The sequence below is a fragment of the Juglans regia genome, chromosome 5 (assembly GCF_001411555.2).
Source record: "Juglans regia cultivar Chandler chromosome 5, Walnut 2.0, whole genome shotgun sequence".
In the NCBI taxonomy this organism is placed as follows: Eukaryota; Viridiplantae; Streptophyta; class Magnoliopsida; order Fagales; family Juglandaceae; genus Juglans; species Juglans regia.
Genome location: NC_049905.1, coordinates 13,635,313 through 13,657,733, shown reverse-complemented (window position 1 = coordinate 13,657,733; position 22,421 = coordinate 13,635,313). Strand labels below are relative to the sequence as shown.

The window sequence follows — 22,421 nt, the reverse complement described above, 5'->3', positions numbered from 1 at the left end:
AGAAGCTTCATGCGACTAGCCGGCGTGATCAGTTTCTTATGAAGCTACGCCCGGAATATGAATCTGTTCGCTCTTCTCTACTGAACAGATCTCCGGTTCCTTCTCTGGATATTTGTTTTGGTGAGTTACTTCGCGAGGAACAACGTCTTAGTACTCAAGCTATTCTGGAGCAATCTCATGGTAGTTCCGGTACGGCAACTATGGCTTATGCTGCCCAAGGACATGGATCACCTATGACTTCTAAAAATTTGCAGTGTTTCTGTTGCAAGGCCTATGGGCATATTGCTGCCAATTGTCCTAAAAAATATTGTTCTTATTGTAAGAAAAAGGGTCATATTATCAAAGAATGTCGTATCCGCCCCCAGAATCGTCAGGCTCACGCATTTCAGACTTCTGTGTCTGTTTCTCCCATAGCGACTTCTGCAGCACATGACTCTTCCTCAGGTGTTTCCTCTGATCTTGCATCTCCTGCAGCAACTTATTGCACTCCTGAAATGGTGCAACAGATGCTAATTTCAGCATTTTCTGCAATGGGGTTTCAAGGTAAAAATTCTCCTAAACTCTGGTACGTAGACTCGGGAGCTTCTAATCACATGATAAATACGCCCACTGCTCTGTGTCATGTTCGACCCTATGCTGGTCAATCTGCTATTCAAACTGCCAATGGTAGTTCTTTGCCAATAGCTGCTGTCGGAGATGCCTCTTCGACATTTACTGATGTGTTTCTTGCTCCTCAACTTTCCACGAATCTTATTTCTGTTGGTCAATTAGTGGATAACAATTGCGCTGTTAAATTTTCTGGTGATGGTTGTGTTGTGCAGGACCAGGTAACGGGGGAGCCGATCGCGAAGGGACCTAAAGTGGGGCGTTTGTTTCCACTATTTTTACCTGTTCCAGCACTTTCTCCAGTTTCTTCTATTATGTCTTTTGCTTGTAATAATGTTCCTAATCTGAGTATGGTGTGGCATCGTCGTTTAGGCCATCCCAATACTCAGATCTTATCTCATGTATTGAATTCTGGTTTTCTTGGTAATAAAGAACGTTCGTCTTTATCTCTTGAGTGTGATTCTTGTAAACTTGGTAAAAGCAAAACTCTTCCATTTCCTTTGCATGCTAGTAGAGCTTCTCACTGCTTTGATCTTGTTCATAGTGATGTTTGGGGACCTTCCCCCGTTAGTTCACATGAGAAATTTAAATACTATGTGACTTTCATTGATGATCATAGCAGATTTACTTGGGTTTATTTCCTTCGTTCCAAATCTGAGGTTTTTCGTACTTTCACTGCGTTTTTAGCATATGTTGACAATCAATTTTCTGCGACTATTAAGACATTACGCACAGATTCTGGTGGTGAATATTTGTCTAATGAGTTTCAGGCTTTCTTGGCTTCTAAAGGTATTATTCATCAACGTTCATGTCCCGCTACTCCCCAACAGAATGGAGTAGCCGAACGCAAAAATCGCACTCTTCTTGACATGGTACGTACTCTCTTGTTAGAATCCTCTGTTCCATCCATGTTCTGGGTCGAGGCTCTGAAAACTGCTACTCATTTGATTAATCGTTTACCTTCCCAAGTCTTACACATGGAGTCTCCCTATTTCCACTTGTTTGGTAAGCAACCTAGTTATGATAATCTTCGTACATTTGGTTGTGTATGCTTTGTTCATTTACCTCCTCATGAGCGACATAAATTATCTGCTCAATCTGTTAGATGTGCATTCTTGGGATATAATGTGTGTCAAAAGGGATTTGTTTGCTATGATCCTACTTTACATCGCACACGCATTTCTAGGAATGTTATTTTCTTTGAAAATCAACATTTCTTTCCTATGTCATATGTGCCCTCTTCTTCCACTGTGGTCCTCCCTTCCTTTGAGCAACAATTCTCAAATCTTCCTCCAGTCCGCTCTCGCTTTAAACCAGGTATTGTGTATACGAGACGCTCCCGCCCACAGTCTCTTCCCGTGGCTCACCCGATATCTGATCCTAACATGCTCCAGAACCAGTCAGTTGCAGCACCTCCAGAGCCCTTGGTACGACACTCTCCTCGAGTGTCTGTACCTCCGGATAGGTATGGTTTTCCTTCTGGGTCCTCTATTTCAGCTCTTACTGCTGCATTATCCAATTTTGATATTCTCACATGCTACTCACAAGCTGCCAAGCATGACTGTTGGCAACAAGCTATGCAGGAAGAAATTGCAGCTCTAGAGGCCAATCATACCTGGGACATTGAGCCATGTCCTCCAACAATTGCTCCTCTGGGTTGCAAATAGGTTTACTCAGTCAAGGTTCGATCTGATGGAAGTTTGGATCGTTACAAAGCTCGACTTGTTGCTCTTAGGAATAATCAGGAATATGGTGTCAATTATGAAGAGACCTTTGCTCCTGTGGCTAAGATGACTACTGTTCGTACGATTCTAGCTCTTGCTGCTTCTAATGATTGGCCACTACATCAGATGGATGTCAAGAATGCTTTTCTTCACAGGGATCTTAAAGAGTGTATTTATATGAAACCACCACCGGGACTGATTTCTCCTTCGACTTCGCATGTGTGTAAGCTTCGTCGCTCCCTTTATGGTCTCAAACAAGCTCCAAGGGCCTGGTTTGATAAATTTCGAACCGCTTTATTACAATTCTCATTCAAGCAGAGCAAGTATGACACTTCATTGTTTCTTCGGAAATCAGATGTGGGTATTGTTGTTCTTTTGGTTTATGTTGACGATATTGTGATTACTGGTTCCGATTCTATTTTACTTTGCCAGCTCAAGACTCATCTCTCTGAGTCATTTCATATGAAAGACCTTGGGTTTCTCACATATTTTCTTGGTCTCGAGGTGCATCGTAGTTCATCTGGTATTTCACTCAATCAACATAAGTATGCTAGTGACCTAGTGGCTACAGCTAGCCTACAGGAGGCCACTTCTGTTGATACTCCCATGGAATTGAATATCAAGCTTCGCAAAGAGGAGGGTGATTTACTTGAGGATCCCAATTTATACCGGAAGTTGGTAGGTAGTCTTGTCTATCTCACCATTACTAGACCGGACATTTCCTTTGCAGTACAACAAGTCAGCCAGTTTCTTCAGACCCCTCGTCATCTTCATTTGGCTGCTGTCCGTAGGATCATACGCTATGTTCAGGGCACCTCTGCCCGTGGCTTATTCTTTCCTGCAGGCAATTCTCATCGCCTTATTGCTTATAGCGATGCTGATTGGGCCGGTTGTGCTGATACACGTCGATCTATTACTGGTTGGTGTGTGTTTTTAGGTAATGCATTGATCTCCTGGAAGAGTAAGAAGCAAGACAGAGTCTCTAAGTCATCTACAGAATCTGAGTATCGGGCAATGTCTCTTGCTTGTTCCGAAATTATTTGGCTTCGAGGTTTGCTTGCTGAGCTAGATTTTTCTGAGACCGATCCTACACCACTACATGCTGATAATACGAGTGCTATTCAAATCACAGCCAATCCTGTCTATCATGAGCGCACGAAGCATATTGAAGTCGACTGTCACTCTATCCGTGAAGCATTTGAAGCTCGTGTTATCACTCTCCCACATGTTCCCACTGAACTACAAATTGCTGATATCTTCACCAAAGCTCTCACTCGCCATCGACACTGTTTCTTAAGTGGCAAATTGATGCTTGTTGATCAACCCGCATCAATTTGAGGGGGGCTGTCAATGGATAGCTTTGCTGTCCATCATCAATATAGTTTCCTTCTATTCTTCTTCCGTTACTTAGGCTTGTACAGAATATATAGTTTCCTTATAAGGCTAAGAACGCTAGAATCACTCGATAATTAGTTTCTTCCCATGTATAGTTCTCTTGTAAAGTTTCTATATAATATACAGATTACTCAAAGGCCAATTGATTCGGCCATTCAAACAGAACTTTAACCTATTTTGACAGTCACATCTTTGCTCGGATCATTTTCCTATCTTGTTGGATTGTGGTGGCATTCAAAGTGGGCGCCAATACTTCAAGTTTGAAAACATGTGACTAAAAAGTGAAGACTTTGTAGATAAGGTTAGGCATTAGTGGTCTTCTTACCAATTTTACGGTAATCCCTCATACATCCTAGCCTGTAAATTAAAAGTCTTGAAAAATGACCTTAAGCTTTGGAATTCATAGTCCTTTGGAGATATAGGGAAGCGAAAGAAATTCATGGTGGAGAAGTTGCAACAGTTTGAGTGGATACTTGAGACTATAACCCTTTTACAGGAAAAGCTATTGCGGAAGGCAGAGTTGGTTTCAGAATTGGAAAGAGTATTATCTTTGGAGCAGATTTCTTGGCGCCAGAAGTAGAGAGCATTGTGACTAAAAGAAGGGAACCAGAGCACAAAGTTCTTCCATAAAGTTGCTAACTCTCATAGAAGAAATATTACCATTGAAATGTTGAAGATTAATGGTATGGAAAGCGAGGAGGCCCCTTTGATTCGTGACCATGTGGTGGATTTCTATGAACAACTGCTGATAGACGTGAGAGATGGAGGCAAAGTTAGATGGTCTTGGTTTTGATACTATTGAGCCCCAGGAAGCGTCTTGGTTGGAAAGGCCTTTTGAAGATGAGGAAGTGTATAATGTAGTGAGACGTATAGGAAAAAGATAAAGCTCTAGGTCCAGATGGCTTCTTGTAACATCCCCTCCCTGTGGGCTAGGAGTGTCACGTGTTTTTCATAAAATAAACTCGGCAAGAGATCTCATATTTTAATAAATAAAAAAATAGAATTTATTTTGTAGAAAAATGTCTAATAAAATTTCTTCTAAAAACATTAAATGAATAAACTAAATAAAATTTAAGTCATAAAAACAATTTTATTCTAGAATGTCTGAAACTAAATCAACTACTCCTTCTAATCCTGGTCTACCTACTCGTATTCATCATCCTCACCTAGGTGGTCAAAAACATGAAAACAAACTAAAATGAGTCGAAGACTCAGCAGGAAATCCATCACAACGTAAACGTAATAAACATAATGTTTTCATAAAAGTTTTCATGCTGAGAGCTTAAAAAATTTCATGACTATTCATACTGATGTTTATGTTATGCATGACTGATTTATCTGCATTAACTGACTAGTCTGATTTAACTGTCTGATCTGATTGGCCAGCACACTTAACCTTGTGTGCGAGGTTGTGCACCAGCCCCACATTCTGCTGCAGCAAGGAGAGCCGCTGATAGTATTCTGGCATATTATGGTGAACCACGCTTGAGTCCGTGGCTTGCACATCCACCCTGAAACTGAACTGCATGGGTACCATGCATCTGAATGGCCATATTATTAACTGATCTGATCTTATATTGCACTTTAAACTTAAGATAGCTTACGTGTCTTATACACATGAGATGCATGACATAATACATAATTATAATTTATGAATTTGAACATGATGCGAAATGACATGATCGTATGCTATACTGGATGACATGTTTGCATATGACATGAGTGGTTCATAAATAATGACTGTCAATGAATTGGCTTGAATAATACTTATATATAAGTTGAACTGTGATGATCCTAATTTATGATCAAATTACTTACCTCATTGTGCTTCTTGAATCTCACTTTGTAACTCGACATCGAAAGAAGAAGCTGACGTGCGGCAGCTCTGGTTGGCTGGGGAAAGACTGGCAACGCAACTGGGCTTACCGTGGCTGTGTGAGGCCGAAGGAAGTGAACCATACGACCGTTTTTGTGGCTTCCCGAGTGGTTTTTCAAGATCCTGAGGTGGCTACCGTGCAAGAGAAGCAGAGGCTTCGGGGTTCGCGTTCGTGGCTGCTACGGCGTGCCTTGGTGGCTAAGGGTGATCCGATGTCTTCTAAGGTGGCCGGTGGTGGCGTCGGTGTGTTCTGGGCAGGGCGGTGCGACGCCAAGAAAAGGAGGGAAGGAGTTCTGTTAAGCCGAAAACAACCGAGAGAGAGAGAGAGAGGAGGGTGGCGGCGACAGTGGGCTTACCGGAATTGAGTGGGTGCCACAAGGTTGGCTGGTCAGTGGTTTCTGGCACCGTGGGGTCTCGACATGAAGGAGCTCTCGATGGTGGTGGTGGTGGTGGTGGTGGTGGTTCGCAGGGCTCACGTTGGAGACGTTCGGGTTGCTCTGTTTTTGGTATAGAAAACAGAGTATTCCAAGAGGTTGCGGATGATTCATGGTTGGCAGTGCGGCGGGGCTGCTTTATGGTGGTTCTCGGTTTGGTTGCTGGTGATGCAACCGGTACTTGGCAGCTTACCGAGGTGCAGGGGTCGTGTCTACGTTGGGTTATTGGTTGGACGTGCGGCTTTCGCAGTGCACTTTCCATGCGGTGTCGGGGAGTATTCAATTGCCTCATGGTGCAGCGGCGTGGGCTTGCTTTTCTATTCCAAAAACCCTAGGATATATGAAAGGCAGTGTGTGCAAGGCTGTGCATGAAATGTATAAATAGACACAGTGATGTGCATGCGGAGGAAATGGATGAAGCCGTGCATGCATAGGTTTGATGCGTGAGAGGAAGACTCACGGTGGAGGACTTGGGGAGTGTACCATATATATATATACATATATATATATATATATAATTGAGAACCCAAATGAAAACCCTAGATAAAAAGAGACGTGAATGTGCATGAGTGAATTGTTTGAAATTCATAAAAGAAAATCTGGTAGGGAGAAGTTTTATTATGAAAATGACTCATGAGCTTGGAGAGAAAATAATAATAATAATAATAATAATAATAACCTAATTATCAAACCTAATAAAATATCCGTGTAATTATCTCTAATGATATAGGATCGGGATGTTACACTTCTTGATGGGTTTCTTCCAATCTTGTTGGGAGGTAGTGAAAGTGGACATTATGAATTTGTTTCAGGAAGTATCCTTGATTGGAAAGTTTAAGAAAAGCCTAAATGCTACTTTTATTGCGTTGATCCCGAAGAAGATTGGAGCGTCGGAGGTTAAGGATTTTCGACCCATTAGCCTTGTGAATGGGGTATATAAAATTATCTCCAAGGTGTTTGCCAATAGATTTGGGGTGGTTTTGGGCAAGATCATTACGAAGCCACGAAATGCGTTTGTTAGGAGGCGACAAATTCTTGATTCAGTCCTTATAGCGAACGAGGGCCTGGACAGCAGATTAAAAGCTGGCTCCACAGGGACTATTTGCAAACTGGATATGGAGAAGGCATATGACCATTTAAACTGGGATTTCCTCCTGTATTTGTTGGGGAGATGCAGCTTTGGAGTTAGATGGCGTATTTGGATTAGTTGGTGCATCTCTACAGCCAAATTCTCAATCTTGATTAATGGTTGTCCTACCGGCTTTTTCAGCAACTCTCGAGGTCTAAGGCAAGGAGATCCTTTGTCCCCACTTCTCTTTGTTATCATTACGGAGGCTTTGAGTAGGATGATATCAGCGATGGTTACGCATAGGTTTGTGGCTGAATTTCTGATTGGTGACCCCCCAATAGGGGCATTATTACTTTGTCTCATTTAGTTTTTGCAGATGACACGCTCCTATTCTGTGAGGCAGATCAAAACCAATTGAGGGCATTGAAGGCTTTGTTATTATGCTTTGAAGCAGCATCAGGCTTGGAAGTTAATTTTGACAGGTCAGAGTTAGTGCCAGTGGGGAACGTGAGTAACACTAGGCAACTAGCTAGTATTTTTGGGTGCAAAGTAGTTTCTCTTCCTATTACCTACTTAGGATTGCCTTTGGGGACTGCCGCAAGGGCCTCATCCATATGAGATTCAGTCATAGAGAAGATAGGAAAGAAATTTGCAGGGTGAAAGAGATTGTATTTGTCGAAAGGTGACCAGTTGACTCTCATCAAGAGTACCCTTTCTAACTTATCTAAATACTTCTTATCTTCGTTCCAATTGCCTATTAGTGTAGCGGCTCGGATTGATAAACTGTATCGTGATTTCTTATGAAGTGGGATAGGGGATGTATTCAAACTTCACCTGGCCAGTTGAGATAAGGTGTGTAGACCAATCTCGTCAAGTGGGTTGGGTATAAAAAATTTGAGAAAATTCAATCGGGCCCTACTTGGGAAGTTGGGAAGTGACTATGGAGGTATAACATGGAGCCAAAAGTCCTATGGAAACTGGTAATTGATTGCAAATATGGCAGCTTGGGGGGGGGGGGGGGGGGGCGGGGGCACTGAAGAGGTAAACGGGGCTAGTGGTGTGGGGGTTTGGAAACACATTAGGCTTGGGTGGAGGGATTTTAATAGCCATTCTAAATTAGTGTTGGGAGGGGGTTGGTCCCGAATTAAGTTTTGGAGGGACATATGGTGCAGGAATGAGGCCCTAAAGGATGCTTTTCCAGCTGTTTTCCGAGTGGCCCCCAATCAAGAAGTTTCAATAGAGGACCTCATGCTTCTATCTGGGGACCAAGTGCAGTGGAACGTCACATTTAGCAGAGTGGCGCAAGATTGGGAAGTGGACATCTTTGAGGCTTTTTTCAGCCTTTTATATTTTGTGAAGCCGAATAGACAGCAAGCCGATAGGATGTGGTGGACTCCTGCGGATAAGGGCATTTTCTCGGTTCAATCCTTCTATAAGTCCCTTTCCCAAGCCGCAAATACTCAGTTCCCATGGAGGAGAATTTGGAGAAATAAGTCGCCTCCAAAAGCGGTCTTCTTTACATGGACAGGAGCTTTGGGAAAGATCCTGACTACCGACAACCTGAGGAAGCGCCGAATAGTTATACTAGACTGGTGTTACATGTGCAAGAGATCTGGCGAGACAATAGAACATCTCTTGTTACAATTGTGAGACAACTAGAGCCTTGTGGGTTGAAGTGTTTAGCCAAGTAGAGTTATCCTTTGTTATGCTTGCAACTGTGGTCAATCTATTGGCTAGCTGGACACTTCCGAGTGGAGTTCAACAATCAAGGATGCGTGGAAGATGATCTCGATCTGTATTATGTGGTGTATATGGCAAGAGCGCAATGATTGGACTTTCGAAAACAAGGAGCAGTCACCGGAGGAACTTAGAACTCTATTTTTCCGTACTTTATTTCTATGGACCATAGCTTTAGATTTTAATGGCCACCATTTTCATGGCTTTCTAGCTTCCATTACTTCAACCTAGGTAGGTCTTATCTCTTGTATATTATCTTGTGTACTTGGGCTTTGCCTATCTCTATTAATAATATTATCGATTACTTATCAAAAAAATAATACTTTTCTGGTCAAGCTTTCTACAAAAAAAGCAACGCGAGAACATATTCTCTTATCTAAGCTTTGTCCTTAGTTTGTGGCTCCAATGGTGGCTGTCAGAGCCTTAGTTGCGACTCCCACGGGCACCATATTTCTTTCTTTCTTTCTCTCGTTTATCTTTATAGTCGTCAAAAGTCCCTCACTTTGATGCCTTCACTTGCAGCTAACACATGTCCAGTCCAGCAGGAGCACACTGCACAAACAAACTTGAGCTGCTGCTAGTGGAGTCCCCTACCTCCAAAAAGATACCAGAAACCAACCAATTGAATGATTCTATCTGACACCCAGGGGGGACAACTTGTAACAAAAAGTTCGATCCAAGGAGTGAGTTATCATGAGTCATAGTTTTGAAGTATGTTTGGGAATGGGATGTTAATTGGAGAGGGTTTTTCACTTATCATAAAAAAAAGTAAAAAAATAAAATTGGGGAGGGTTTCTTATTATTTATTCCAACTATTATCACATATAATTACCAAAGGAAAAGGAAATATATTATCAACAAATTTCCCCAATGCGGTTGAAAACCAGTAGATGAGAATCACATATAAATACCAATGTCATGGAAATATAAAAAGCAAAGCCTTTTAATATGTGTACCTGTTCAACATCAAACAAATTCGCAAGGTTTAGCCCCTTTGACATTGAAATCAGATCAAATGCATTCATAGCTGCTGGTTGTTCTTCCCTCTTCTCTGTCACATGGTGCTCCTGTTATGATACCAAAAACATATATTTTGTGAGACAAATACTTACGAACAACTATGCAGGAACTTTCTTTAAATGTCAATACTATAAATTCAGCAACACTCGTCTGGAACATACTTCTGAATCTTTAAAGACGGCTTCTACATCATTGAAATTTGTATCATCCTTTTCGTCGAACACAGGAGGCATATAGTCTTTCTTAAACCATTCATCTTCCAAAATTTCAGGAATGGTAGTACGCTGACAAAGATCGAAGTAAATCAGAGACAGATATCTTTGTTTTTTTTCCCACTACATGGATCATTTATCTAGTTAGTACTGAAAGATAGTTTTTAATAGATGCAATTAGGAAATCACAATCATCTGTACACGTTTTCCACACAATGCGATATAGTCAAAGCAGTTTATGCATATTCAATTGGAAATGGATGGAGGTTGGCTGAAGCAATGCATTGTTAGAACCTAAGCAATCTAAAATGTTAAAAACCAACACTTTCACCATTAAAACGTTATTTTCTCATCGCATTGTTATGATGTCTTTTGAAGAGTTACAAGAAAAGAATAGAGGAATAGAAAAGATAAAGCAGATGAATAATAAACTTTAATTCTAAATTAGCAGTTTCCTTGGTTGGAATCACCAGCTGTTGTGCTTACTAGAACAACATAAAATAAAGTATATTACAAGGAGAAAAAAACCAGGCGAAACACTTATCAAAAAAAAAAAAAACCAGGCGAAACAGCACAAGGTATGATGCCTTTATTTTATAGTCAGAAGCCATAATTTTGGGGCCCCGTGACAAATAAATTTCTGCTTTCATTTATCCCTTTAGTTAGTTCATATCCTAATTGATGATTAAGTGTAATAAAGCCCAAAGTCTACAAAAGCTGGTAATCTTCTACCATACTTTGTGTTGCTTATAAATCAAATTGTTTAAGCTTCCTCTTAAAAATACGACCTAGAGAGTAATAAAAAAAATTTCACGAATGTAAGCTCACACAATTTGTTGGTTCTTAGAAGAACCACATAATCAAATGACACCTCTGGAAATTCCTAGGCAAACTCCGGCAACCACCACCCCCCTAACTTATAACAAGTATTAGGTAGCGTCAGAAAATAGATTTAATGCCTTGACAGCCTATACAGACTTTCCATTGAACTTCTTGAGAACAATCACAAGGCATCCCAATAAATTAGGACCAAAAATGTTACAGAGAAGCTAGGCTACTTGGCTTATTATACCAAAAAAATAACTGACTGACACAGAGATACTTTAGTCAATGAGCTACCACATTAACAAAGTATATTCACAAATTTTTTATATATACAGAAGTATTAGCCACACCAAAATTCCTGTAAATTAGCGAAACAAAATTGTTGTAGAAACAAATGTATCCAATGTGCAAAAGCCTAGAGGCAGAATCTAAAATGCAAAATAATTATATTTAAGAGAAGAGAAGCCTGACATGCCTTACTTCCAGTACCACAGTAAGGAATTAGCATAATTGGCCCTTACTTCATCAAAGCTTCGAAGGGCTCTGTCTCGATCAAATAGCTTTAACACATGAGTAAAGTAACTGTTGCTTTCTGTTTGAACTTGAACGAATCTGGTATTGGATTGTCTGTTCAACTTGTATATTTGTTTGATAGGGTTTCATTTGTCCAATGGAAATGTTGTAAAAAAAATTCAAGATTTTCTTTCGATGATTTTAGCACTAGTAAGCTATAGTATACAGCTGTTAAAGAATTAAGATCACTATATTAACAAAATTGCATGTCAATATATGTAATGATATTCATGAAAAGTGAAAACCATGAGCTTTTGCTCCGAGATTCATCTTCTTCCAAATCATATTTTTATAGAAAGGTTGAGATTCAGTATAAACTAAGTAAAAGACATGCTGTGTTCGCAAGGAATTCCTCGTCATAAAAAAGTATATATATGTAATGATATTCTTGAAAACTATGAGTTTTTGCTCCAAGATTCATCTTCTTCTAAGTCATGTTTATGGAAAGGTTGTTATGCAGTATAAACTGCAATTCTCACCTACAAATATGCTATGGAAATCTGAATCTTCTCAAATATAGACATGGTTAGAATTATGTTCCTAAAATCAATGAGCTTTTGCGATTTATTTATTTTCTGAAATTATGAATATTCATTTGGGGCATGCGTCTTTATTGATTTACATATATGTAACACCCCCTTTCCCTTGGGTTATGAATGCCACTAACAATAACATTACATGAGCCAAGTATAAGAGAAACCCATAAAAAAGGAAAACACTAAGAAGTTTTATTAATAAACTTCATAATAACACTTGTTGTAAAATCCATATCATATCAGCTTTCATAAAATCCAGGTAATATAAAAGACATCATGATAAAACCTCTAAAATTATTCAGACTAGGTCTCCATCTACTTGAGCCAGCTGTCTAATAAAATTTGTAGGCCAGTACACACTGGCATATTAGGGTTAGCTATCCTTGTGATCTCGATCCCACCAAAGGCCTAGAGTAGGAATCCATGATTGTGGATTAGCATCCCAATTGCACTACCAGTCTGCCCCTCTTGATGTAGCCACCCACCCCGACTTGTGGTACTGTCAAAACTATCATACTTGTGGACCTTGATTAAAGGTTTTCATATCAAACATGCATTCAATTGTTCATTCCCTTCCTTATCTTTCCATATCATTCTTATCATGTCATATCTTTCATTCAATCGACATAGTATGAAGTATAAATAGAGATACTCATTCTTGGCATAAATAAAGTATAATAGATATAGTCCTCACATGTAGAAGCATTCTTAAAGTTCATTTGTATTCATAACTTTGGTGGTAAACCTTTTTGACTGCAAGGTTGGGGTACGAATCCTAAAAAAAAATGTTTTCGATGCATGTTCATTCGAAAATTGAAAGAAACCCATGCTTCTATATTCCATTGCGTATGGGTATATGATTGTTACCAACATAACTTGCTACAAAGATTTGACTCGATATTTGTGGGATACAAAGAAGGCCATTGATTGATCAAGAGAATTTCCCAAATGTATTAGAACTTACAGTAATTGGATTGGGATCCAAGATTCGTGTTATTAATTTCATGGCATTAAAAGAGAGCCAAGGAGGGCAATTAAATTCAGCAGCCGAAATCTGCAAATAGAGAAAGTAGGTAACATAAAGAAGACAGAGATCGACAGGAGGATTATGCTGCAGAAATTATACAATGCTCACTTTTTTATACAGGTTCATAAGATTAGAATCATCAAAAGGCAAGTAACCTGCAAGCAATACGAAGAGTATCACTCCACATGACCACAAGTCTGCAGTTGTTCCATCATAGCCTCTATCGTTAAGGACCTAAAAGATCGAGATTGTAAATTGTTAAAGACCGAAGCACCACTGGTTAAAAAATAGGCATACAATGTTGAACAATATGAGGGTGCTAAGAAACAATTCATACCTCAGGAGCAACATAATTTGGTGTTCCACAGCTAGTGTGAAGCAGGCCATCATCCTGCAAATTTAACCATGGTTAGGAACAAAAGCAAGATTCTGAGGAAATTGAAAAATAAATGCAGAGGCTTGAAATGGATGAGAGAGAAAGAGAGAGAGCAATATAGCGGCTAAAGTAGTGCATCGGAAACCTTGAAATATAAAACAAACTTAGATCTTTATATTATTCTATTCAATAGACCAGTTAGAAGTTAAGTTGACCGAAGAACACCAGATACATCATTCCTTCTTCAGAAGCTTTAATATCTCCTGTCCCAAATTCTAATAAGCTCGTGTATCTTAATGAAGTTTTTCTTTGAAGATCATTTTGCACATTTTTCCCCTTGCATAATGTACCTAGGTAAGGAAAAAACATGAATCTAAATAAAACTAAAGCTCAACAGAAAACTGACGATTCACACGTCTGAATAAATTTTTCACAGTGGTCTTTCTGGGCACGATAGTTAGTCAATGTAAAGTTCTTAATACTAGGTCTTTTCAACTTAGACAAATTCACACTCCACTCCACCCATGCAGTCAACTTTTGAAACTAAAGTTCAGCATGCATGCAGCTCACTCCATAGTCCTGGCCAGACGTTTGCTCTAAATTTATCCAAGTCCAAAACAAGTCTTAGCACTAAAAGTATGATTCATTTGTGACAAGTAAAGGCAGGATTCTCGGGTGGATAAAAAGATTGATTTCTTTTTCCACAATCATTGAGAGCGGCTCCAAACCTAAGCTTCTTCAAATATCCCAGAAATAATGGAAGGGGCTTCAAAGCTTGACTTAGAAGCACGAAGCCCGACTAAGAAGCATGAAGCTTGACCAAGAAGCATAAAGCTTAACTTCGATAAAGAAGCGCCTAAAATTATAATATGTAAAGGTGCCTTGGCACATCTTCAGTAAGGGGTCTATTTTGGCTAGTCTTTTGAAAGACTGCAGAGCACTAGCTTATAAGAGAGGGCTTTTTCAGCTTCATTGGACTCTATCTCTATGATTGAGTAGCAAAAGTGCTACATATTAGCAGATACTCAGAGAGAGACAAAAACGGGACACTATCATACCTGCCAACTCCTAGGGTGAGAAGTAGATCCTTGCTCTGGCAGGACCAGTGTCAGCCTTACTTTCCCCTTCGTAGAATAAGTGTACTTATAGATATGGCAAGACATGGATATCCATTGATCAAATGAATCTCAAGAGTGGATGACTGACTGCCAGCTCCTTGTCCCATAGGACTCTCCGGTGACGGGGGGACATGCAATTGTAACAAGATTCAGCTGTGTCCTCTATTCCTTCATCGTCAATAGTCTCTTGGACTAAGATTCTCAGCCACCCAACTCTCTATCCCTCTGTTTATGTGCAATATATTTTACTGATTTATGCTCATAGTTCCTTTCTTGTTAGTGCCCTCTATTCCTTCATCGTCATTCAGTCTCTTATAGATAAGATTCTCAGCCACCCAAGAGACTAGCTCTCTCTATATATATATACCTCTCTATCCCTCAATTCATGTGCTGTAACACCCCCAAACTTTGTAGAGATTTTTATTTTGCAACTTATTATATATTATTCTTTTATTTGGAGTTCCAGGTAAAAATTTGGGTGAAGTTATTATTAGGTTTTTAATCTGGATCCATTATTTGAGGTTTACATATTAGAGTTTAGAATTGGGCGTCAGGCCCCACGAATGTGACTTACCCCAGCCATGCTGAAAGCTATTTCGGAATGTCATGATAAATTATAAATGCCATGATTTTATGCATATGTTCCATGTCCATTTGCATTGTCCATGCATCACGATATTTTGTGACAAGTCATGATTTATGTGATTCTCATGCATTACGATATTTTATGACAAGTCACAATTTTATGTGGTTCCCATGGAAGAGATAGAGTACATCCCTAATTGAATGAGTATGACACTCATATAATTAGCAAGCGGAGTACCATGAGGTAAGGGCATATTGCATTGCCTATCTTGGCACGCTGGTAATGTACCCGGTGTTGTCATCGTCATGTGTGGATTCCTAACCCATGGCTACGGATGGAATTAGAATCTTCAAAATTCACTAACCCCAACTCATGAAAGTCAACATTGGATACCGGCTAATCAGGAAAGTGAAAGACAAGTCAAAGAATCATATGCACAGTTCATGTTCGTGACTTTTTGCTTTTAATTTCTAGTTCCTAGAATGTATTTAGGTATTCTTTTGTATACTCCCTATGTACATGGACTTCGTCTATTTCATTCATATCGATAAAATTTCATTTTACTTATAAAAAAAAATGAGTATGTACGTTTTTCAAGAAAACCATATTATGTTCATATTGTGTTGCTTATAGCGTATTCGACTCATATTTGTATGTTTTTATATTTTTAACTACCCCAGGTGAGAATTACTATGAAGATGCAGGACACAACTTGGCTCAGGAAGATGAGGCAAAGGCCTAGACAATTCATGATATGTTTAGTTTTATGTTTTGAGTTATTAAGTTATTTTGTTAAGCACGTGAGACTTAAATGATTTTTTTTATAAGCGCTTCTGCGGACTCTCTTTTATAATTTCAATATTTCAATAAAGGAGGGTTTTTTTGTTAGACTGAAAACAATTCTAGAATACAGAATAACACTTTAGAAACAATAATTGATAGGTTTTAATGCCAAGAATAATACCTCCAGCCATTGATATTATTCACTGTTTATGCTGCGTTTCTCTCTGTGTTTGGCACTTCCAAACTCTTCTCCACTCTATTTAGATGGTGTAATACCGAAGGGAATTGAGTGAGTGAGTCTGGAGACCAAACACTGTATTTATAGCCGAAGCCTCCATCAAGCTTCGGTGTTTCGTGTCCCACGTGATCCTATTTTCATGGGATCAGTTATGAACGTGATGGAAGAGTGGTGGACCACTTCAAGGACTCTTAAGTGATAGACTCGTTCTCACGAACATCTTCGTGAGAAACGGTCAACATTTTCTTTATTTTATGAAATCTTATATACCGAGCTTCTAAGTAAGAATCTTCAAAAGGTTAGTAGCATTCTGGTTCCCCAAGTTTTCTAAAATGGCATTATTTTGAAACCTAGTGGGATGAGGTTTTACATGTGCAACATCTTTACTACTGATTTTTTCTAGTAGTTCCTTTATTGTTAGCGCATTTTTGGTACTCAATACTACATGGGGGTCGTAATTGACTGGGGAAAATATAGCTAGGGGTCATAACTATTATGTCTCTGCATTCTATGTTTCCTATTATGAAATTGAATCTCCTACATGTAGACTGCATTTCTAAATCCCTCTGTGCTTCTTATCTAACATCCTACATATCATCCTACATGAATATGGCAGCCATACTAAGTGTCAGCTATAATGAGGAAAGTATCATCTGTATCAAGGAGCCTGGAAGTCCATGCCTCACAATCGGGGGAGATCATGGGGATAACACTTCATTGGTTGTTCTTCTTGCCAAACAAACTCAATGGCCCAACTTGAGTTTGAATCTGTCTCTGAAAGGTCAATAGATATAGGTAAACCTTTCTTTCCCCACACACCTTCTTATAAAAATAATAATAATTATAATAAAAAGAGGCTATCACACACCTAAAAATCAGGTAATGCATATCAAATTCAGTGTAAGCAAAGAAGCAAATGATTGACCCATCAATCAGAAGAAATGGAAAATACCTAAAACCTCCAACTCATAACTAACACAAAACCTTTCACTTTGAAATCTCCACAAACCTAGTATCTATAGAGGCAGTCAACATTTGTGCAAAATCTAGTGCGCCAGGAAACATTTTTTAGCATGCCAGACCATACAGCCTCTGCATGTTCCTCAGTTCCTGATTACTTTTTTTATTGGTAAAAAAATAGAGCTCAGCTGCGCGTATTCTCTTCTGAAAGTTCCTGATTGCTTAAATACAAATCATACTACGCACCAAAGAATTAACAAAAACAAATGAGGCAGTATATCTTGCACCACCCTATCAGCATTAACCACTTATGATCAAATTAATTTTAACCGGAAAGAGATCTACTTTTTAGTTTTCACCTTTATCACAATACAAGCCAAGAACCATTTGCCTTCATCTTCCTTACTATTCCACTCTTAATCATGTCACAATTACTTCAATGCCGAACATAAAAATGACAGTACCCTAAACGGCGCAAAGATCAACTCAATATTGAAGAAAACAAAATGGGACGTTTAGAAGACAGTGCAAATTATTACCCTGACTTGTTGGGACAGAGCACTGAATCCAAAATCAGACACTTTAAGGTTTCCATAAGCATCCAACAGCAAGTTTTCTGGCTGCAAGAAATCCATAAAATTAAAAAATTAAAAATACAACAAAAAATGAAAATATAAAGAAAACCTTCGCTACAAGCGTAACTGATATTTTCTAGAGTGAATCAAAAAGGTCATGCACCTTGAGGTCTCTATGATAAACGCCCCTGCTATGGCAATAATCAATGGCATTAATAAGCTGCTGGAAATATCTGCGGGCTTCATCTTCCCTCATCCGTCCATGGTTTACCTTAACAATCAAAAGTTAATTTCATTAGAAATGACTATATTTTCCAATCATAGCATGGCTCAAATCTGACATATTAAATGTCCGAATGCAGAAAAAAAAGGGACCAAAACAATTTCAGATATCATGTGTTTTAAGCAAATGGGAAAGGTGAAAATTGCATTCCTTATTCTAATTTAGCATTCCTTTTTGTCACTGGCGTCTTAGGACACCTCAAAATTGACAAGGATACTGTTGTACAGGATAGGATCACAGAAAATGACAACTCACTATCTTATCAAAAAGTTCTCCCCCGGTAACAAACTCCATAACAATGAATATCTTCGTCTTGCTCCCCATTACCTGAAAAGAAAGATAAAATGCAGAATAAGGAAAAGAACATAACATTTTTTTATTTATAATTAAAAAGAACTTAACATCTAAATCAAGAGCTGCTGCTAAAATTAAATGGTTTTTAGTATAATGTTTCTTTTGAAGTAAGTTCGTCGACATGCTGCAATTACTCGAAGACTAATTGGCTCAAGACTTCCCCAGTCCAATATGTAGACCGAAAACACCCACTGCCCCATCTTATACAATATTTCTCTATCCTAGATGAAAAGCATGATTACACCATCACTGCAGTAGAAATTGCCCAAAAAAATATTGTAGTGTTGCCTATTTTCTCATTGGTGGAAGATGTGCGGAAAGATAACGATTAACACGAAACAGTCTAAGAGAGAGAGACTAATAGATTCAAGTTTTCAGAAAGTGAATCCCATATAAACATAAAATAATCTCCAAATTGTGATGGTTAAGATGGGATTGACAGCCCAAAAGGATAAAAGGTTGGCAACATTAAAAGTAATATACTTTTCAGAAGATAGTGAAAGTGGCCCCTGATGTATTTTAGGTCCACCACTTGAAAGTGTTTTCTTCCATCTAATTGAAGTTATGATCTGACTTATGTATTTTATTTCTATTACTTTAAAGATTTTTGCTTTCCTTTAATTGCAGCAATGATCTGGACAAAAATGCAGTCACACACTTTGAACTGGCATAACATGTTACAAGATGATGGAATGGACTAGGATCTCCAGTCTTCATAGATGAGAATATTAGTGGGGAGGGGGCTTCAAGTAGCTCTCAGTTTTGGAAACACGAGAAATGAGTATGACAATAAGATCCATAAAACAGAACTTATTGCTTTATTGCAATTCCTTTACTGCTGATAGCCACAACAAGCAGTACACAAGGGATAGAAAGGAAGAAACATCAGTTTATGATGTTGAGCGACTTCAAGTTAGTGATTCAACCCCAAAGGGTGGCGTAGTGGTCTTGGGGAAAGCCATATAAACTGAACGTCCTGGGTTCGAAACTCTGGATTCACACTCTTGGGGCCATCAGACTCAGGGAATTTCCTCCTAAATTACCCAAGGTTCGCTTGTGGATTAGTCGAGACGTTGTCCCATTCACCTAGTGCCAATCAAAAAAGTCTATGATTCAATGAGACGTCCTTACAAATGAATAGTAGCAAATAGACTTTACTACAACTAAGGCAGTTGTATGCCACGTAACGCTAGGAAATATCTTACTGATCAAGCACAAAAGAGAAAAAAATGGAGGCCGCGTCTTCACTCAAAACTCGGCCTACATATATATCACAAACTTAAGGTAATTGTGGTAATTGATTTCTGTTCACAACTCCACAAATAAGGAGTGTTCTCTCTACATAATTAACCACCTTTTTCTACTATACAGAATTTAAGAATATGGAGCACTATTGGTAGATTTGGAAAACTTTTATTTGATGAGAGAGAGACCGAACCTCATATAATCGAATGACATTTGGATGTTTTATCAACTTCATTGTTGATATTTCCCGCCCGATCTGTAAAAGTATGCAAAGAAAAATATTTATCAAATATGTCCTAGTCGAAAGGAAATAATATGTTGCTGTTAAAAAAAAGGGTTCATCTTAAGACCTGTTCGACCATCTTGTGTTTGAGAACCTTCTCTTTGTCAAGGATCTTCAGAGCCACGGGTTCCCCAGTCTCCGCATTTCTAGCAAATTTCACTTTGGCGAATGTCCCTTCGCCAATTGTTCTTCCCACCTCATATTTACCCACTCGGCGCTTTACTTTAGCTTTATTCATTCTTCAATTATGGATTTGACTTTTCTCAGCTGAAGCATGACCAAAGCATAGGAGCAAAACATTTCAAGAAGAAAATTAAAATGGAATGCTCATGTAGTCCGAGATGCCAAAACGGATGTCAAGAATCATTAACTAGTAACCTCAAACATTTGGACTCAAAAGCAGGAAACTGAAAGAAGAAAAAGGAAAACCTGGAAAAATCTTTCGTATATATTTATAGCTAATCAATAGAAAAAGATTGGCCAAACAAATAACAACTATAAAAGGAACTTATATTCAAATCAAATAGCGAAGTGGAGTAGAAATGGTGGTGTAAAGTGGAATCACCCCACCCAAAGCGCAAGAACACCCTAGACTCTCATACCAATTTCCTACCTCAGAGAGAGAGAGAGAGATTTTGGGAATGAGAGATAATCACCTTCCGTCCAAATGCGGAATTCAGTCCAAATCCAAACCAAAAGCTATGAGCTATGAAAAAGACCCAGAAAAACTCAAACCAATTCAGTTTCCAAAGACGGGAAGACCCCAAAAGCTCAGAAAATCTCAAGAAATTGAAGTAAAGTGGAAAGAAACCGACAAAGCCCTGGAGGAGCTGATTACGGTAAGGAGTGAAAAGTTTTTGAATAGGGTGAAAGCGTCGGCAATGTTTGAACGATACACGTTTCAATTTTAAATCATTCATCTGAACTGCCAATTTCTGAAACCACAGCCCTGACAAATCTGTGCCGAGGCCGACGTTCAACGCTGATGTACTGTGATGTTCTGTTCGGTTTTATTCCATTTGCCACATCAGCTGCGTCCGGACAGCCGACAACTGTGTCCAAGAATATTTTGTTCATCCAGGGCTGTCACGTAGGATAGGCGAAGTGGATTAGTTTGGGAACATGTAGTAATTGTATGTTGCAGATGTTTTAGATTTTTAATTTTAAATCTTTAATTTTTTTATCAAATCATTATTTATTTATTATAATATTTATATATAAATACAAAAAATAATGCTTTTTTTAATTTTTTTAAATTTTAAAATAAAATTATATTCAAAAAATATTTTAATTTTATAATTTTTTAATCAATTTTTTACTCTTCTTTTTCAAAATTTAATAAAATATTTTAATTTAAATTATTTCACTATTATTCATAAATATTTTAATATATTTTAAATATATAAAAGAGAACTTAGTTATCTTTTAATTAATACCACCTAAAATTTAATTCTAAATTAGATTAGTCACTATGTAACGTTATATATTGACAAAAATTATTTATTTATTATTTATTGATAAACTTTTTTGTATCTTCAAAAAATATGATAACCGACTATAATGTTAATAAATAGGCTGTAGAAAATGAGTTTTGCTTTCATTATTGTGAGGGGAGGCCCATCTCGGAAGGGCCCGAGCCTAGGAAAGCCCAACCACAAAGCCCGGGCCGGAAGAGGGCAGATAAAGACTTTGGGCTACAGAATCAAAGACCGAGCGTGCAACACCTTGCAGAAGGGCCCAAGATACGAAATTACCCGTCCAAGAGAGGAAGTTGAGAGCCTGGGGTGAGAGGATCGGGAAGTGAGCGTAGACCCAATCAGGATTGGCCTGTCGACTCAAGGCTCGAGAGCATCAAGAGGAACGTTTCGGGGGTCGACGAATTAACAAGCTTAATCACCAGGCCGGACGAGCACTACAGCAGCACGCACCCGGTCCCAGAGCCACGGACCCAAGGCACGAGCCAACCCAGGTCAGTGTCAGGAAATCCAGCGCGCGACAGAATGTCCCACGAGGCAAGGACGGCTTGCCTGCAATCTGACACCCACTGGCATGACAGGGAAGTGGCAGCCAGACATATGTAGGACAACTGGCACAGCACGATCTCCACGATAGGCTGCGGACTGACACCCACTGAAGCAATAGAGAATGAGTAGTGGCAGGCCAAACGTCTGACATGCCACGATCTCCCTCAACTGAAGAGCCCGAATCAGGTATAAATAAGGGAGAACCCTCCTACGGAAAACTCTCGATTCAATTTGCTTAACAATCCAACTTTATTCCATATTTCCTTCTTTTTTACCAGAAAGTTATCCACTGACTTAGGCATCGAAGTGACACCGGAAGCCACAGGAGCCTCTCTTTCTTCTTAGTTGCAGGCGACAAGAAGCTTGGGCTTTGCGGAACTGTTCGGGCTGCGAAACACAACAATGACAACAATTATCTCCACACACCACACATTATATTTTTTTAAAAATTCTTTTTAAAAAGAATTTGGTTTCTTAAACTAATTGAATTCTTATACTCATCATCTATATACCACACATTTGATAAGAGAATAAAATTTTAAAAAATATATATATGATGTAT

At 38.9% G+C, this 22,421-nt stretch overlaps 1 protein-coding gene across 1 annotated transcript in view; it reads right to left on the bottom strand.

Moving 5' to 3' along the window:
* LOC108982552 (CBL-interacting serine/threonine-protein kinase 3-like) overlaps nucleotides 1-20,803 on the bottom strand; it is a 39,450-nt gene extending 18,647 nt beyond the window's left edge. Inside the window, exons 1-11 of the mRNA XM_035690493.1 lie at nucleotides 20,492-20,803; nucleotides 19,903-20,102; nucleotides 19,746-19,808; nucleotides 18,209-18,280; nucleotides 17,834-17,941; nucleotides 17,635-17,715; nucleotides 13,372-13,425; nucleotides 13,143-13,268; nucleotides 12,972-13,061; nucleotides 10,023-10,145; nucleotides 9,798-9,908 (exon numbers count right to left, since the gene is read on the bottom strand). Of these exons, the coding sequence (XP_035546386.1) occupies nucleotides 9,798-9,908; nucleotides 10,023-10,145; nucleotides 12,972-13,061; nucleotides 13,143-13,268; nucleotides 13,372-13,425; nucleotides 17,635-17,715; nucleotides 17,834-17,941; nucleotides 18,209-18,280; nucleotides 19,746-19,808; nucleotides 19,903-20,073 (999 nt within the window). The 5' untranslated portion in view covers nucleotides 20,074-20,102; nucleotides 20,492-20,803. The remainder of the gene's footprint in view (nucleotides 1-9,797; nucleotides 9,909-10,022; nucleotides 10,146-12,971; nucleotides 13,062-13,142; nucleotides 13,269-13,371; nucleotides 13,426-17,634; nucleotides 17,716-17,833; nucleotides 17,942-18,208; nucleotides 18,281-19,745; nucleotides 19,809-19,902; nucleotides 20,103-20,491) is intronic.
* Between the last annotated feature and the right edge of the window lie 1,618 nt (nucleotides 20,804-22,421).